The sequence below is a fragment of the Barbatula barbatula genome (assembly GCF_947034865.1).
Source record: "Barbatula barbatula genome assembly, chromosome: 3".
NCBI lineage: Eukaryota > Metazoa > Chordata > Actinopteri > Cypriniformes > Nemacheilidae > Barbatula > Barbatula barbatula.
Window position 1 is genome coordinate 7,833,411 of NC_136764.1, and position 19,562 is coordinate 7,852,972.

At 41.2% G+C, this 19,562-nt stretch overlaps 1 protein-coding gene across 1 annotated transcript; it reads left to right on the forward strand.

Annotated features, from left to right (window-relative positions):
• On the forward strand, nucleotides 1-18,866 carry jcadb (junctional cadherin 5 associated b). The gene is made up of 4 exons (XM_079453642.1): nucleotides 1-337; nucleotides 5,807-6,303; nucleotides 9,073-14,516; nucleotides 15,201-18,866. The coding sequence occupies exons 2-4, from the start codon at nucleotides 5,939-5,941 to the stop codon at nucleotides 15,233-15,235; spliced, it is 5,844 nt and encodes a 1,947-aa protein (XP_079309768.1). The 5' UTR covers nucleotides 1-337; nucleotides 5,807-5,938; the 3' UTR covers nucleotides 15,236-18,866.
• The last annotated feature ends 696 nt before the right edge of the window (nucleotides 18,867-19,562 follow it).

Here is a 19,562-nt window from a genome sequence, read left to right on the forward strand (position 1 = left end):
ACTGTAGAGCAAACATCAGAGCGCACTCGCCACCATGGCAGGCTCCGCATTAGCGCTCGCGTCTAGAGCTTCACCAAACGCCAAACCGAGCAGCAATTGCGCGCATGTCTGACTTCCACGCATCGATGTTGCAAGGCAAGCGGAACATAAACTTCGCGCACACTTTGGAAGAAACCATTTAGCCAACGCTGTTTTTCCCCTCCTTCCGCTCGGTGAGGAGGAGAGCCGGCCCGCCGCTGTAGGCATGCTCAGCTGAAGGGTCTTGCAGTTGCAGCCGCTCGCAGCCACTGACGCCGGGCGCAGGCGAACTGCGACGGCCGCGCCAAACGAGCACCAGGTAAGACGCGTGGATTTTCAACGCCATCCGAGCGTTTCGCCACGTTTACCGAGCGAATGTGTACATGTGGTGACAGCCCGTGCATGCATGCGTTTTTTTTCTCTTAAGGAGCGGTGCGTGTTCGCGTGTGTGTGAGTGTGTTTTCCCCCTAAGGCGAAGCGCTTCTTGATAAACACGCTGAAGCTAGAGACGCAAATGCGTCTCGCAGCAGTGCAAAAAAGATAGAAATCATTCTCTTTGCGTAATCTGGGCACCGGGTCCAAGGTGCGAGTTTATAGGCCATTTGCACTTTATGTTTATATGGGAGGAATGTGCGAAAATCGAAACGGGAATTTGACAGCAGCGCGGTCACTTTCTGCAATGTGATTTCTGTACCTGCCGCGTTGCGTCGCGTATGCGTGCGCTATTTGGCATGGTCTAGGCGCATCGCTCGATGACTTTTAAAGCTTATTCTTGAGAGGCCTGTTTGATGTATAATGTGGCACACACACACACTGCAGTATGGCTTTGCCAGCATAGCACGTTTGTGCTGCTGATGCTGCTGATGGTGTAGGTCACATTACGCGCTCGTACGCACCTTCTCCGTGCGAGTGTCTGTGGCGCAGTGGAGATCTTCAGCGAAATGAAATAAGTGCGAGGTGGAAATTGCGTTTGACTTGGGATACTTGCTTTAATGTTAAGATCGGATCCCACAGGGGGGGGGGGGGGGGAGACGGGTTATGCGTTTGGGTGTTACTCTGCTTTCCAATCCCATCCACCCCACCTCTCTCTCTCTCTGCTAAGTTCTTAATGAATTCTGGTATAGCGGCACATGGTCGTCGTTTCATATTCTCAGCTCGGCCCCTCATTCATGTCATCTTCAGCAAAAGGAGAGTGATAGATTTTATCACCCGCTTACAGAAGCTACCTGTCTAATCTACATTCAAGAATGGCCTGTTCCTTGGTGCGGAGAAAATGTTTATTTCCCAGAGATTGCTCTTATTATTAAATTCTTACATGTTTCTCCTAAAATTGCACTAGAGAAAAAAGGAGAGACAACTAAGGTTTAACATTACAGAACCATACACTGATAATTCAGATAATCTTGTTTCAGATACATTTGTTGAGAAACACATCTTTTCTAAATTGCAGACTTTGGTGTCCGAGCCAAGTTTGTGACATTGTTGAGATCTCTTCGGAAGCTCAGGAGATGAAATCCTTGAGATTACCGCTCTTTATTTGCTCTGTTTATTTTCATTGCTAGCGGAAACATTTTCTTATAAACTGATTGCTTTTGTGATTTTTCTCTACAATGGATGCGTTAAGGGTGACGTATGTGAGCATTTTAAAATAAATGTAAACTACACTGGTGTTGACAATATGTTAAGTAGACGTGTAGTTTAGGGCCCATCGTCATGTTTTCTGCATTTAGGTTGAAATGCAGATGTGTTTGTTTTATCCTTTCAAAATACCCTTTTAAAGTAAAGCTGTTAAACATACACGGTGTAAGCCACTGTTTAATGGATTTTTGTCATATTGGCTGAAATAACACAGCTTAAAAATGTATTTTAATGAGCAATTAAATGAAAGCTTATACAAGTAAAACAAAATGTAGTCACATGTATTTGTACATAGCACCCCTTAGAACAGAATACATTAATAATGTTAGTGTGACCCAAGAGCTCCGAATGAAAGGATTATACCCTTGATCTGATGATTTTTGTCATATCAGTGTTTTCTGGAGTCTCCCTCTGGAAAACAGTAAATAGTTGTAATTATGAACCTCCATTCCAGTGGTGATGCTGTAGTACTTTCATATTCTATCAACACGAGGCATGCAGCAACACCCCTTTTTCTACCCAGCAACACCGATGTGCTATCATTGACAGCAGTTGTCATGGTCAAATCACACTTTGACTACTGCTGTCGCTCTCTCGTGATCTTTATGACCGAATACGGGGCAGATACACTCACCCGGCGTTAGTACCCACATTTATATGCGTTTTGACCAGAATGCAGTTTTTAAGGGAGGTGGCTGCTTTTAACTGTGTCACAGGCAGAGAGAGAGAGAGAGAGAGAGAGAGAGAGAGAGATAGAGGGGGAAACTGTGTAACAAACAGCATTTCTTTTTCCTTTTCTTCAGGTTTGTTTTAATGTGAATGTTAGTTAGTAGTCTCTACAGATAGATGTGTGCTCACATTTAAATGCATGTGATTGGCTGCTCACAGTGATGATGTCACTCCTATAGCACACCAATCACAGTGATAGCTGGCATGGGAAATGTATTTTCAACCTCACTGTAACTTCAACACAGTGTTTAGGAAATGTATGTTGTTTTTAAAAGCATACGTGGTGTTTAAGGTGCATTAGGATGATTAGCCAACAAATATACATCAAAAAACTGTCAGCAAACAGATATATGAAGAAACGGATACATTATTTCACTTCGTGCAGTAAGTTGTGTTATATCTCTGAACAATAGAAAATAACATTGTTATCGGCTAAATCTGGCACCCCACAACACATTATAAGCATTCACAAACACATATTTTGAGCAGAGGTCACACAGAGGTCAGCTGCGTGTGTGTTGACAAGGGAAAGTGCAGGGATGTTTAGCTGACATCTGCCTAGTTAGAGCGGGATCTAGTCAGAGCCTCAAGCATAGCTGCCGGTGTTGCACGTCTCGCGGTGAATTTAGCCAGACTGAATGCCACTCATCAAATCGATCCTAGTATTATAAAAAATAACAAGACAGCGTTTAGGCAGTCTCTCTCACACACACACACACACACACACACACACGTGTCAAGATGTGCGATGCGCAGAGCTTCGAGTATGAGTCAAGGTCATTGTCCCAGTTTTCCTTTAAGCATGGTTCAAGGTCAAGTTAAGGTTACGGTTGGGATCAAAGGTTACCGCCGTGGTGCATTTATCACCTTGCTGATTTTTAAATCACCATGGGAACAGAGGCAGCTTTGTTTTCTCAGGAATGCAGATGCAGTGCTTTTTTTGTTTACAAATTGTTCAATAAATCATGGGTTCATTTACTGGGTGTGAATGATTTTATCTTTACTTTTGAGCATTAAAGGTTTGTTTAATGTAAGATTTATAGTGGCATTTTATTCACGTGTTTTGCTTTATGATAGAGCTGTTAGATCTGCATGCTTTGGATTAGTCAATGTAAAATTATCCTCTTCTTGCCAACCTCTATTTTCGGATGTCTCTTTTTGGAGAATTCAGAATTCGACTAGAAGATGCAATAAATGCTGTTTTAGGGTTGGGTTGGGTTAGTATGCTGAAAATGTACATTATATTTGTGATTATTCTTTCTTTATACCGGGTGAATATCTCATATTTCAAAATAAAGAAATTTGGCCATTAACTTTTGTAAAGGCTAAACTTTTTTAAGATTAAACAGATGCCTTAATAGTGTTTCTGGTTTAAAAAGAAAATTATGTCACTATTTACTCACCCTCTTGAAATTTCATACCTGTTTGGCTTTCTTTCTTATGCAAAACACAAAAGAAGTTTGTGTGTAAAACGTAGGGGAAATAACACAGTTGGTCCCCATTCACTTTGGCATTGGTTTTGTGTCATACAATAGAACACAATGGGGACCAACATTTTTGGATGAACTATACCTTTAAAGCCAAATTTTGTAACATAGACCAATAGAAACAACACTCAGCTGTTGACTGTTTTTCCCCAGAATAATATAAACTATATAATATGCATGCTTTCCAGCCAGACATGTCAATTACTGTGTGAGCTTTGACCCAGACTATCTGTTTGTTTTGACCAATGGTAGACGAGGGAATATGTGTCATATGTGACCGTTTCTGAATATGCGTTCTTCGGTGGTCTTGTGTCCTCGTGTTCTCGCTCGACGTCATCAATAACCATCAAAGTCCGGCTCCAACACGCAAGAACACAAGAACAGAGAATGCATGAAAGTATCCGGATGTGTTCTCGATATCAAGGATGCATCGTATGCGCCTACGGAATCTGCTTGAAATCACAGAAGCCACTAAGGTGTTTTTTTGAGGCTGCCTCACAAGACCGGTCTCCACAAGAACACAAGTCCGTTCTTTTCGTTCTTGGAATTGAGAAACGGACATTATTTTATAATCCCTGTAAACTGGAAGTGACGATAATTTCTACTTCGGTATCTTGACGCATTTCAGAGTGAAATGGAATTTCTATTGAGAAAAATAGTGGGCGTGGCTTTCGTCTTTCTCTGCGATTTGATGTATAAAAATAGCTGTTGCATTTTGAAATGGAACTGGCAGCAGACTAACAGTTTTAGGGGAGGAGTTAACGGATGCCCCGCCCAAGCATCTAACATACGTCATTTATAATGGACAGTCATCACAGGAAGGAAGTGCATTTTCAGATTTTAAACGTCCTGTCGGGTAAATCTTATGGCAAGGTTGCGAATTGCAACCAACCGCTCACTCCACCCTCTCCCTTTCGAACACAACATGGGGAATTACATGCAAGGAAATAGCTAATAGAAATAGCTAATTCTAAGGTAATAAAAACATAATGCTTCATTGTTATGCTCTTTATACACCTCTGAAGAGTTATGTATATTATATTGCATTTCTATCAATAGGTCAACCCAAATATTACACACTGGACCTTTAACTAAAGATTATGAGAACACACCAGTTTTAAAAAGAAAATGACCCACACTGATAAACTATTTACAATAAAGACTGCAATATTTTATGAAATAATAGGCATTGACATTTTATATTTCACTAGGACTTTACAATTCCATTCGGTGCGTAACTTTTGATTACAAAACTATAAATTACAAACCATGCACTACTACAAACACTTTATGTTGGATAAGTTTAATTTATGTCCATGAAGTATAAGCTGTTGGTTTTACTAAATCAGTTAATTAAGCGTTTTATATTAGTCGATAAATAAATAAAGATAATTCACTTTTTGCTTGTTGCATCAACCATTTTGTCCACCTGATAATTAAAAGTTTCTGCAGTTTTGAGACATAGACGACAAAGTATTTGCATTTGAATTTTTTGCTTTCTAAAACATATCCCAAAATGTACACAACGTAAAGAAAGAACATCACATGGTGTAAAAAGTTAACAAAATAAGAGTATGTGAACTCCGTTATAAGAAAAAATGTCATATAGAACCTTATAAATCCAAGGTGATCGTTCAATCAAATATTTATGGTTATTCGAAAGGCGAAAAAAATTCTTAACAAATGCATAAATATGTATAGCAAGCCCTAGATAATGGAATTAAAATAGCATGAACAGCATTTCTGCACCTTTGTGTTTTCTGTTTAACAGTATGTTCATGGCTTGTATAATAGTCGGATAGGGTGTGGCCACACAGGATCCATTGAATGAATACTGTTTGTAAAGGTTTAAAGAAGATGGTGAGACTCTGCAGAGTAGATGGTTATTGTTTTAGAGTAAGTCTAATGGATCTCTCTCTTTCTCTCTCTTTCAGTGATGGCCTCTGCTGAGCAGCTGTGTCCCCGCCTGCTGCACCAGCACTGCCCATAGGCCACACACAGACACGCGCACACATACACACGCCTTTAGCCTCCCTTTCCAACGCTGTCCACACACACACTCAACCATGTACAGTGTGGAGGACCTGCTGATCTCTCATGGATACAAACTGCCCAGGAGTGGCCCTGCCTCTTCCGCTTCCACCGCGCCTTATGACAATCGAAACAACGAATGTCGCCGTGAGAACGTAGAGAACCGGCCTGCTGGTGGTGCTTGTGGCGCTCTGAATGGATTCGGGACGGCCGAGGGGGGATCGGACGGCAGGACGGAAGCGGGCACGGGGGTGTACAGACCGGCGCCGGTAAAGGCCTATCCGGAAAACAACAACAACATTAATGAAGGCCATGAAAGAATTCAGAGGAGATTGGAGGTTCCCATTGCTTTCCTTGGTGACCTGCAGCCTTTGGGCGATTCTCTTGCTACAGATAGCGGGTGAGTGATTCTCTTGCTACAGATAGCGGGTGAGTGTGAATCACTTGATGAATATATTTCGGCACTTTGGAATTATAAGGTTCTATTTGCATTCTGTGCAGTTTTGAGGTATTGAGCTTCAACGTTTTACATACTGTTTGACTTTGTAGAAAAATCTTTTATATTTTCTAAACGAATAAGTCCATTTATAGACTTTCTTCTGCAGAACACAAAAGAAGATATTTTAAGGAATGTTGGTTACCAATAACCATTTGGCCCTTTTACATTGTATGGAAACAAAACCACTAAGACATTTCTCAAAATATCTTCTTTGGTATTCCATAAAAGAAAGAGTCATTACATGTATTGAATGACATAAGGGAGAATAAATGATGAAATAATATTTGCTTCAATCTTCATGCTAAAGTTTAGCACAGTTTTCCAGACAACGTGAATGTTTGCACTGTTAGTGGGGGTATTCAGAGAAAGATATGGGAGGTTTATGTTAAAGGGACATAAACATAATTTACTCTAACTTGAGTTGTTCCTAATATGTATAAATGTATTTGTTTTGTTGAAAACACTTTTTTGGAAGAATGCTTGTAAACAAACAGGTCTTGGTCACAAGCATTCTTACAAATATCTATCTGTTCAGAGAAATGTATACAGATTTGGAGTAAATGTAGTTAGAATCTTAATTTTCGATTGAACCGTTCCTTTAATGATAAAACATAATCTGTAATTGTTTGATCAAAAACAGTTCAAAACTGTACGGCTTTGGATGAACCATGTCTTTTCCCCGTGTAAGGTCTACTTTTTCCTAAGTGCTCATCCTAAATCTGGAATTACAATGAAACACAAAATGACCCGACCCGAATAAAACCGATGCCCTTCTTCATCGTAATGGCAATGAAGTAACCAAAAGCACTGCGCTTTGGACATCCCAGTTTTGAAATGTTGCTGTAAAAGTTTCAGTTCGTTGCTAAACTTTCATCATTTGCTCAACCATTTCAAACCTGTATGACTTTCTTCTGCAAACCACAGAAAAGGATAGGCCTGTTTTACGTTCTGTTAAGGTTGTTAACCAAACAACGGTGGTAGTCAAAGGTACCCCATAACTGTTTGCTTTTCTAAATTCTTCAAAATATCTCTTTTTGTGTTAACGGAACAAAAAATTCTACAATGGTAGTCAATGGTGCACCTGAAATCTCAGTTGCTAACATTAATACAATCATATTTTCTTTGTGTTCAACAGAAGAAAGAAATGTATACAGGTGTGGAACAACTTGAGGATGAGTAATTGGGCGGACTATGCCTTGAAAATCTACAAACTGCCTCGTCAATAAATAACTAGAGTGCATGAGCCAATTATATTATGGTTAAATGAGCTTTCTACACCATAAAGAAATAATTTCCAAGTGACATAAATCATTTCTCAGTGACATGTAGTCTGTGTAACGTTTTTTAAATGGCTGGAAGCAACAATCGTTTATTTTTTTTAATCCCAATTGCAGGAGACACCAGAATGATGATTTGCTGATTTGCAGGTAGAGCGAATAGAAAACAAGCATGTTGATTGTCATGACAGGCTGCCATGGCTCGTGTAAAACAAGTGTAGGAGCTGTTATGATGGACGGCTGTAGAATGTGTGCTGCTTATCTCTGATTTATGTCACGGTCAAATGTTTTCTCAATAGTTGAAAATAAACCTCCTGTACTAACCATCTGCAGACTTGCATAAATACATGACTGTATCTCTCATACGTTTTCTATATAGCTTTAACTCTTTAATGGCTTCCTTCAGTGATAACAACATTAGCACTGAATGCATTCAGACGGGTGTTTAATAAAAGTTTTAAAACACTCAAATGCTTTTTTGTGAACAGTAAATATGCAGTATAGTCATACATCATTAAATCCAAGTTTTGAATATTAGAAATCACAACAGATAGATATTTCATATATATATTTCATATATATAAAAAGATATATACATGTATTAAAATGCAGTATATTTCAACAATTTGTACACCCTCCCATACACTTATTGGCTATAAGACAACCAAACAACCCTAAGAAAAAGGAGATAAGTGAAAATGTATTTATTTGCAATAATATATATTTTTAGAACACTACACTAGTCATGGATCTATCTACATTTCTTAATGGCATATTTTTTAGGGTTTTAAAGCTCTAAATAAATTTAATTTAAATTATGGTCAAATTCACTGTTTTATGTGAGAGGGGTGTATCCATATGTAATATTTCATATATTATCATACCTAATTTACTCACATGCACACACAGACACTTTGTATATGAATATATTATGAAAGTAAATTTTAAGATCATGGTTCATGGATGTAATTAGAATTTTACTGAAAGACGTATTTCACTTCCAATAATCTACTATTCCTATAACATGTATTCTATGCAGTATTGTTAGAATATGATGTTTATCTGAGATTCAAAAGCTGAGGTTTTCCAAACTTTATAAAAAAAGCACACAAATAGTATTGAGTTTTTCAGTTCTATAAGCAAAATCTAAAAAAAATTAATAGATCTAAACAATTGAATAAAGATTGTCCAGCTATTCAGTATCACTTTAGTATTTGCAATCTTTGCATTTTTGTATGGAAACGTACCCAGTGTTTTCATTATCATTGATGTATGTTAAGTATATACATGCTTTGAAAGAGAAAAGTAATGTGTTTTTTATCTTTTATTTGAAATAATTCAATTTGATACATAACTACTTTTATTGATGATCTATATTTGTTTCTGTTTCTAGGTTCTATGACGCTCCCAGCCTGACGTTGTCTGAGCATGCAGATGAGAGGGATCTTTCATTCTGGAGAAGGAGGGGACAGGACTTTAGTGCTCTATTGGACTATGCTGATCCCAGGGAACTCAGAGTGTCTGGGGGATTGTGGCGAGGCCCAGTGCTAGCTGTCGAGGAGCTGAGAGCTGAGAGGCCACTGGCACGGTGGGAGGAAGGGCCATGGATACGAGAACCAATAGACACAGGCCCAGAGACTTTACGGGTGTCTGGGGAGCGCAAATGCCAGAGCCTTGGCACAGAGGAGTGGCGCCCTGCAGTGGGCTTGGGCCGGCAGCTTTCAGATGGGGAGGCTGAACACTGGTCCCTGGAGCAGCAACACCGCCTTCGGTCAGCAGAGAGCGGTGTGTCTGCCGCGGTGCGAGCCAAGTCCCAATCTCTCCCTCGAGTGCTGTCCCCCGAGGATCCACATTATGGGGAACTGCCTCAGACTGGTGCCCCAAATCAGCCCCCCACACAAAGAAGCAGCAGCTCTGCTCCCTATGGTCGATATCACAGTGAATGGCCAGCCGGGGAGAGGTGGAGCGGTCAGACACAAAGTCACGGACCTGCCGCAGTTGTACCAAAGCCACGGTTCAGCCGCCCCGTCAAACCTCCGTCTTATGAGACTCACCAGCAAAACAGGGGGAGCTGGGAAACTCTATCGTCTGAACCTGTGTCCAAGCCTAGAGAACGGCCAGTGTGCTTCTCTCAGAATTTTGAACCGCTCAGAGACAGGTCTGGTTGTTATTCTCAGAGTGCAGAGCCTCTAAGAGATCGGTCCATTTGCTTTTCACAGAGCGCAGAACCACTCCGAGACCGCCTGATGAGCCACTCTCAAAGTGCTGAACCATTACGAGACCGATTTATTAGTCATTCACAAAGTGCAGAACTACTACGGGACCGCTTTTTCACCCACTCGCATAGCGCAGACCTGTTGAGGGATAGATCACTTTGTTACTCTCAGAGCTCAGAACTACTTCGTGACAGGTCCATTTGTTACTCCCAAAGTGCAGAACTTCTTAGACCAGAAGCATACAGGGCAGATCTGTTTTATCATGAACTTACTGGGATGGAGCCGCCTGGTTACATCCCACCTCCCTCATATAGGAGATTCCTGCCACCCAGGAGTGGACAGAACTACCGAGCAGACTCTGCCCTTGTTCGATGGAAGCGTGAGCCTGTGAGTGCAGAGATGGGACAGTGGTTTTCCAGGACTTCAGGATTGTCGTGGTCAGAACGCCGTGAGGACCGAAGCATGGCAGTAGTTCCGAGAAGGCCTGTCCATCCAGGCCCTGTTGTACCAAGCCGCCAGGGACTCGCCCAGTATGTCCAGTTCGATGACCCACGTATCAGGCATGTCTCAGGGGGGCCCTGTGGAAACTCTCTCACAGACACGGACAAGATCCGACACGTCAACAAAGAACTTACCTGCACTGCAACTTTAGGACAATCCACAAACGATAGTGCCTTTCTCCCTTCACAAGGACAGAGTCTTAGCATGGACACTGGCAAAACGGCTCCCACCGAACAGGAGAACCCTAACCGCTGGCACAAGGGGATGAATAAAGGCAGTGACGCTGCAGTACCCGATCAGAGCTGTGCCAAGTACCCTGCAGCCTTTCAGACCAGACCCCTGCAACCAATCATTAAAATAGCACCAGACCAGCAGAATAAAGTAGACAGAGTTGCAGACCAGGTGAAGGTTGAGAGAATAACAGAGCACGTCAAAGTGGAGAGAGGTGCTGAACAGATAAAAACAGACCAGGTCAAAGGAACAGAGCAAGTGAAAACAGATCGAGTTGCAGAACAAATTAAATTGGAAAAACCTACAGAAGTCAAGCCAGAAAGGTTCACAGACAAACAACTAAAGGTGGAAAGATTAGCCGATCTTATACAAGTAGACAGAATGCCAGATCCAGTCAGGGCTGACAGATATACTGATAAACAAATTAAACCTGAAATCAAATTAGAGAAAATGCCTGAAAAGACTGTTAAAGCAGACAGAATTTCAGACAAGCAAAGTAAAGCTGAAAGACTTATAGAAAAACACTTAAAGATAGACAAAATTCTAGAAAAACAACTTAAAGCAGATAAAATGTTAGAAAAACAGAGCAAATCTGACAAATTTTCTGACAAGTTGTGTAAGGCTGACAAGCAGGGAAAGTCAGATAGCATTGCAGACCAGATTAAAGCTGAGAAGAACGCTGACAAATTTGGAAAAGATAAAGGTTCTTCAGAGAGTGTTTCGACTGTAAAGACAGAACCGGTTCAGGAACCTGAGAAGAAGAGTGTGAAAAAGAAACTCAGCGAAACTATTTTCTGCCTTGTATCTGTGCCACTTTCACAGTCCAGTGCAAAATCTAGAGATCAAAACAACAACGAAGAAAAGGAACCCGACTCTCCTCCAATTCCCCCCCCTCCTCCGCCAAGCTCCTCCAGCGAGAAAAGCAACACTCTCGGGTCCCTTCCAAACCAAAGCCTCAAAAGCACATCCACCACCTCTACTGACTTGGAGCTGCAAGCACTCACACTAGGCTCTTCTGGACTGGGCAGTGGGTTCAGTAGCATAGCTACAAGGAGAGCTCATCGCAGAAGGAACTCACGTTCCAGGATCATTAAGCCAAATCCGCACGATGAGCTCAGACGGTATTCTGGGGCTTGGCCAGGGGATCAGTACCGTGACCAGGAGACCCAGACAAGCCCTGAGCCAACAAAAAGCAATGCAATCCCAGGTCCTTCAAACACAGAAGCACAAGATGCTCCTGCCGCCCCAGAGGTACCAGCTCCTGCTGAGAGTACTACGGTGGCTCCAGGGGCTGCCCCAAGTGCCCCAGTGGCTGCCCCAAGCGCCCCGGGGGCTATGTCAGCTGCCTCAATTTCATCAGGTCCACCAGCTCCAACAGCTACAGCGGCTCCAACAGCTTCAGGAGCTCCCGACCCCAGCACCCCTTACGGTTATCCTATGAAAGGCCAGAAAAGCCTAAAACCATCCAGTAACAGCGCCTTTTCACGGACAGGTACCTTCTCTAAGAGCACAGGTTCTCATAGACCTCCGTTACATCCCCCGCCACACCCTCCACCCCCTCCTCCGAACCAGCCTCCATCTCAACCTCCACCTCCACCACCAATACAGCCCCCAACTCAGTCCCCACCATCAGAACAGCCTGAAGAAGCAAAGTCAGCAACAGGCCCAAATCCAGAGACCTTTGGTCAGTTCTTGCTGAAGCCGGTAAGCCGGCGACCTTGGGATGCCATTGAAGAGCTTGAGACCCTTAATAAAGAGATGGAAGATCAAGCAGGTAAAAGGCCCAGCGTGGACCAGTGCATTGAGGATCTTAATGAGGCCTACAAAGATATAATGGAGCTCAGCACTGCCAGCAATAACCTTCCTACTCTTCCCAACCGTCCCTCCATGCAAATCCCTGACCGCATCAAATCCAGGCTATCTACAGATCCACTTGGAATGCCAGCAACTGCACTTCGCCCCAGCTTGGTGCCTGGTAGTGACCCAGAATACAGGGAGGTGAAGAGTGCCTTTTCCCGACCATCGACTGGGAAGAGCGTTAGCTTCAGCAAACAGCTGAGAGAGGAGATTTGTCCTGCTCCTCCCCCTCCAGAACCAGGTTTCAGAGATTACAAAGCGGTCATGTCCCAGATAACACAACGCAAAGCCTGCAGATCAGTGAAGCTGGAAATGATAGCCTCCAGAGAGACCCAAAGAGATGAGGATTTGATCATCCTAACGGCCTCCTCCTCTTCCTTGGGGGCCGAGATTCCGTGGGCAGACAGACAGCCCATGCAAGATGCATCCACACTGACCAGTCCCCCAGACTATGAGCACATCTGTCAAACTCTACAAATGGCTCGTGACTCTGGAGCTGTCAGTCGAGCTTCTGTTAAATCCAAACCAGGAAGCGCCTTGAGCGTTGAAACCCCTCAGCATGTGCCCATACCCAGTAGGCCACCGATAGATTCAGAGCAGCCATGTTGTTCTTCAGCATTAGAGGTAAGACAGGAGCCTGCCACTTTATTCAGGGAGGAAAGAAGCTTGGGCTTTAGGAGGGTAACAAGTCAGTCTAACAGATTCCTTAATAATAGTGGAGGACTGTGTGGCATTGCTACTGTAAAGCCTAGTGGTGACAAAGCAGGTTTAGAGGCTAATCCAGAGGTACCCGCTGATTGGCAGATGCAACTATCGCTAGCTGAGAAACATATTGCAACACTTATTACAGGAGAGGGTTCAGCAGAGGACCATGATGATGAAAACGTTAATGGTGATAAAGATGTTCTTGGCAGCGAGTCAGTTGAGAATGAAGCTAGCAAAATTGTATTGAGTGATGTTAAAGATGATCTTGCAGCTGCTGTGCAGAAACAGTCTGAAGTGCCAGAGAAAGAAATAAGCCAATTGGAAAATCTTGAAAGTTCACCACCTAAAAAGATTGAAGATTTCACAGCAGAGGAAAGCCCTAAAGAGAAGACACAAACAGAGGAAAAATTTGATCACAAAGACCCCAAGGATGAAGAAATCAAGCAAATGAGTAATACTATAACAGAGACAATGAAGGAACCAGATGTGACTTTGAGGGCAAATAAGGCTGCAATGTGGACCCATTCAGGTTTGGATCCAGAGCTACGACCTGAATTTCCCCCAGAACACCTTCCCCTATCTGTGTTACCTTCCACTAATCGTAGATTGTCTCTAGGACTGGACTGGGAGAAAACTGGGTGGGAAGGGGAAAGTTTAGGCCAAGGTGGCTTCTGGTCTAAAGAGAGACGGTCTCTCGATGCTGAACGATGGGGTGTTGATGAGGGGGCGTGGGGTGACAAACAGGAAGGAGCTGGTGAAAAACTGGGTTTGGGGGGTTGGCGTGGGTGTGGGATAGATGCTAAAGGTACAGCTGATTCAGACTGTGAGATGGATACTAATAAACAAGACGTTGGGGACAAAAAGGAGGTTTCGGTCACGAAACAGAAAACAGTTAGTGAAGATCGTTGCAGCCCAGCCTCTAGCACTGATAAAGTGCAGCATAAACAAGATGCTGCTAAAGACGGCAGTGATAAGGGGCAGATTCAAGGTCCAGAAGGGAGTCAGTATTCAAGTATAGAGAGACGGAGCCATGGACTTTCCCAAAGAATAGAGGCTCTTTTTATTGCCCCGCCTGGGCACGGCTCAGAGGAGAGGCTTGCCCGCATGAGGGAGGTGGACACTGTCTCACGAATGAGGCGCCTGAGCCTTCGGAGCTCAGACTCTTGGGATGGACTGCAGGGGGTGGGAAGGTGGGGCGAGTTTGGGAAAGAGGCAGACATCCGCCTTCTAAGCTCGCAGGAACCTTCAAACATCACAAAGCAAGATGTCCTTCCTGCAGGTACCAGAGAACCTAAAGAATCTTCAAACGATCAGGCAACTCCAAAAGGTGAGAAAAGTTATATAGTTTTGAATAGTACAATGATATTTAAAAGTAATTGTACTGTTCAGATTTCATGCAATTTTGCATAAATATGTTCAATTTATACATACAGTACCAGGTTCATTCTCTCATTTACTGATCTGAAATCTACTTGAAACAATAACAATAAAATGATCTGATCTGATACAATTGCTGTTGAACACATTTGGGAATCTCAAATAAATGGTGAAATGTTTTTATCCAAATAACCTTAAACTATTAGTATTGTTGTTGTTAAGGTATCATATAAATTATACTCTTAGGTTTGAGCATAGCCTAATTCAAAACACATTTCTGTGGGCACAAAGTACATTTTTTCTAACGTTTCCCGTTGTCTCACTGTCAACTCATTTTCTTAGATTAAAGAGCTGTAAAATAAGTGTTTATGTTTGTTGAAGTACAATAATGGCTCGAGCTAATAATGTTTTTGATATTTAAAGGCTTTTAACTTGCATTTTGACACGCCTAGTTAAGTAGTTGTTTATGCTGTATAGCCAACAGAGGGAGCCCTGCTATCAAAGTTAAATCAATCATTCCATCACATTCAAATATTTATGGATTTGTATCTTTCCAGGCTATTGTAAACTATTTGTGACTTTATTTTAATTAATAGACACTTTATTATTTTATGATGTCTGTTTGCATTGTCAGAGTCCCAGGAGCCCAGCCAGGCAGAGAGGTCGTAGCGTAATCCTAGAGGTTAGAGGTCATCCAGCTAAGGGCCAGCCTCCAGCACTGTGACCTGGCTGTCTGCAAAATGCCTTCATCCTCATATGCTACTGAAACATCCTCAGACGTCGACTTGCACGCACATACACACACACACACACACACACACACACACACGAAAACACTGAGAGATGCGTCTCTAATGCTAATATTTGCAGAAACATTCTTACACGTCACACTTGCATCAACGCACGTCCAACAGACACACGGACACTCATTCTCAAGTACGCAGACGCTCACATGCATTCAGAACACATACAAACACATCGCCACACTGAGACATCTGAAATGGCCTTCTATTCCGACAATAGCATTGTGTATCAACTCCACTACGCCCACTCTGTTCCAGCTCTGCTGGCTTTCTAAGTGTTGCTGTTCCACTGCCAGAAGGAGGCAAGTTCCCAACAATGCCCCCCCCTCCATATGTTTCTGTTGTCATCATGTCCTGGTTTTTCTGTCAGTTGTCACCATTGCCGTCTATTCTCCCAGATGATGTAAGGGTTGGTTTATTGAATATGGTTTGGTGCGTTACTCAACAACAGTGCTAGGTTGTTGATGTATAATCAAAACCGTATGAAGTATCTGTCTTTTGCAAGAAACAGAACAATCAGTGGAGTTTAAAACCAGCCACAACCAACTCCACAAGTCCTTTCCTCACATATTTGCATGTTCTCCTCAGTTTTCTTACGTAACCTTCCATCTTACTAACATTGCTTAAGGCTTACTTATTATTTTATAAATTACTTTTCATAATCATCTTTAATTTTGTTTAATTTGTGATTTCTCCCTTTTTGGCCCAAAAAATTTTACATTTAAAATTCGCATTTAAACAAGTGCTGGATTATTTACGATATAATCACATGTGCAGATTTAACACAATATCTACAATCATGTTTTTTTATATCTCCATTATTGTCAATACTGGTATATTGTGTCAACCCCTAAAAGCATTATTGTATTATTTTAAATTGCACATCTCACTTTTCTTCACACAAATGGCTTGTCAAGTCTTGAACGGAAACGTTTTATTAACTTAAAAGAGCTTGCCGCCGCTTTACCTGGTTAGAACACAGTGAAATTACTTTACCTATATACAAGCAGTACCTTAACCCATTGAATCCACCCTCTAGAGCATCATAACTTCATCAGTCTGCGGGGGCAGCCTCTTCACCTAACATCCCATGCCTTTCCTCCATCAACATCATGGAAATCTCTTGTCGTTTGTTGGAACGCGTTGTCCGCATGTGGAGTTCTTTCGGGGTGCGGTCACCCTTCTGTTTAATGTGGAACTGTTTGAGCAGACAAGAATGTTTTGTAAACGCTTTTAAAATTTTGGTATATATTTATTTTGACTTTACCTTAACCGTTGACTTACGAGAACTGTTAAATTTTTTTTATTAAGTATTTTTACCATGTTTATGTGTCACCTGAGCTGTTTTGCTCCTAATCAGGAGTCCCACGTAAGGTGGCAGGAGAAGACGCTCAATGGCTCTGAACTGTTTTCATTTTCCAATGAATCGATCAAAGAAACCGTATCGCTCTTGGTTATGAACCCATAGTGCCCGAACTGTTCAGCACACTGTAACATACACCCCTGAGCGCAGAGAGCTTTGTAAAGCATTGATTCAAATCAGAGATGTATCGCAGGTCAAATGGAGACCTGGGTTGGAGGAACGATTCAGTATTTGATGTATCGACTTTAAAAGCACCTTGTTAACATTTTTATCGCGATTGGATTCGAAGCGAATTTTTAGCTATCGAGTGGCCTTTTTGAAACACCAGTAACGATAAGCCTAAACGAATTACAAACACCACCAAAATGTTTGATATCTTACGTGTCCAAATGTGCATCATGTTTTGAATGTTTGTCTGATATATCAAATACCTTAAGTGATGTAGTGTGACCCAGGTTTCACCCAGGTGTGATGTTAAATTTAGGGATTATTTTCAAGCGATGTAGACTTTAAGAAAACAGGGTCCAAATAAGAACACAATGACACACGTTAGCTACTGTAAAGTTGCGTGTCTATGCCCCAACACCCCCCCCCCCCCCAGGTAACTTTCGGGAAGCAATAAATCCTCAGTGATTTAATGAAAATGCTAAATGTGTACAGATAGTTCGGTTAAACGTAGATGGTTGCGAAGTAGAGGTCAGGACTAGATATGTAATGACTTGGATTAGTTTAGGTGAACGATACTATATGATAATGTGTGATATGTATGGAACAATTTTGCTAATTTTAGGAAAAACGAAATTTATAAAATACCATTTATAAAATGGATTGGAGCGATGTGATAGCCTACTTTATGACATCATAATGCATGGACGCTTGAGCAATATTGTCCAGCGCAACCGCTCATTGGCTGTAGAAAGTCTCGAAGATGGGATGTACTCATGTTAAATGTCATTCATCCAAATGTCACTCACAAAAGCGTTTCCAGTCACGTGCTTGTGTGAGTGTGTGCGCGTGTGTGCGTGTCTGTGTTCGCTTGCTTCTTTCTGTCATAGTTCCGTCCATGTGTTTAAAAAAGGCATTTCATTGAATACTTATTTTTGTTATCATCGAAATTGTTAACCAGTCTGCATAATGTATAAAATAAAAGTATATTTTAAATATTTTAAAAGATATTTTGTAATTAACCATAATGATTAATTTATTCGCTCTTGGATCGAGTTGGCAGTGTTATGTTGCTGTATAGAATGATAAGAAAATTATATACTTTTTTTAGCGCTTCAAGAAAAAAATAAAACGAGAAAAAAAAATGTTGGGCAAATTTAACTTGAATGTTTACAGAGACCTGCAGTATGTCTCATTTTGGCTCTCGAATCTTGGACTGATAGGGGGTCATCATTGTAAACATTGGAAGCAAATGACATGATTATGTTTATTTATCTTTTTGAGTTTGTAGTAAATGCTTCAGTAAAGTAAAAAAGGCCCACAGTTGATATTTGAGACTCTGTATAGCTGTAATGTTTTATTGAATTTACATAAACAACAAATCGGACATTTAGTGGTCCCAGCTGCCAAGAAACGTACAGTTTCCGTCACAGCAAAGTACATACAACAGAAAATGTGACTTTGTTTGGTCTTAATAACGTTCTTCAAAGCTAAATGTGGCCTTATTTTATTTGAGCATTTGTACGTCTTCCATTCAGAATCATGTACTGTTATCATCACAAGCTCGTACCAACAGTTTTCTACAAAGAAATAAAAAGAAACCAATAAACAGTCTTTAGATCTCTCAGCCAAATATTTATTTCTTTGCAAATACGATAAGCTAACGTTTGGATGAACAGGATGATGTGTAGCACACTCGCAGGATCTGTTCCCTCTTTCACTGAAAAGGCCATAACTGTTATGATTTCAAGCTGTTTCCATGAACTATGTAGCATTTTCGCCATTGTAGCATTCAAATGTGAAATAGCCACTGAATCATACTACTTTTATTTTCATTTCTACCAGGAGTCATGACGATAACACTGTCTGTTTCTGAAACACAAGCTGCTTGTTGCGTTTCCATGCCAAGAGTGTCATAACTTCAATTTTTTATGCTAATTTTTGATCATCTGACATTTCTTGATATCATGGTTAGCATTTGCATACATAAGGTTTTTGGTTCCATGTTTGTAAATGTTTTAGGCATTTAAAATGTAAATATGTGACATAAGGATGAAAAAATCAAATTTAATAAACATTTTCTACAATTTAATGCTGTGGTTATATATCTGCAGTAGATACGTTTGGGACTGCTTTATTTTCTTTGCTGAAGTTCATCGATTTTGCATCTGTTGAACCTTCTAGCGAATCTTGTTTTTAAATGAGATTACATTTTAATGAAATAAAACTTGTATGAAATTATGATAAAAAGGAAGTCATACCTTCATTCACTGTGTCTGTTACTTTTGCACAAAGGTTCCAGTACAGCTCACAATTCAGTTTATCACATTTTAGGTGTCTGAAGTTATATATTCTCAATGAAAATAATGTATTTTCCCTAAAGGCAAAGCTGGTAACTATATTATTTTGATTCAATAAATAATGAGTGTAAATATTAAGTGTGTGCATGTATGAGTGAAAAAGACATCTTCTAAACCACACTGGAATGATTTTAGGTTTCATTCATAAAATTACTTACATAAAGTGGTGTATAAACATTATGATCCATTGATGATGGACTTTGCCAACATTTGAGTCCAACTGGCAGCTTTTGGTGTGGCAGTATGGCTGGAGAAAAGTGCTAAAGAAAACATTTGACTCACTAAGATCATTTTAAACAAATATG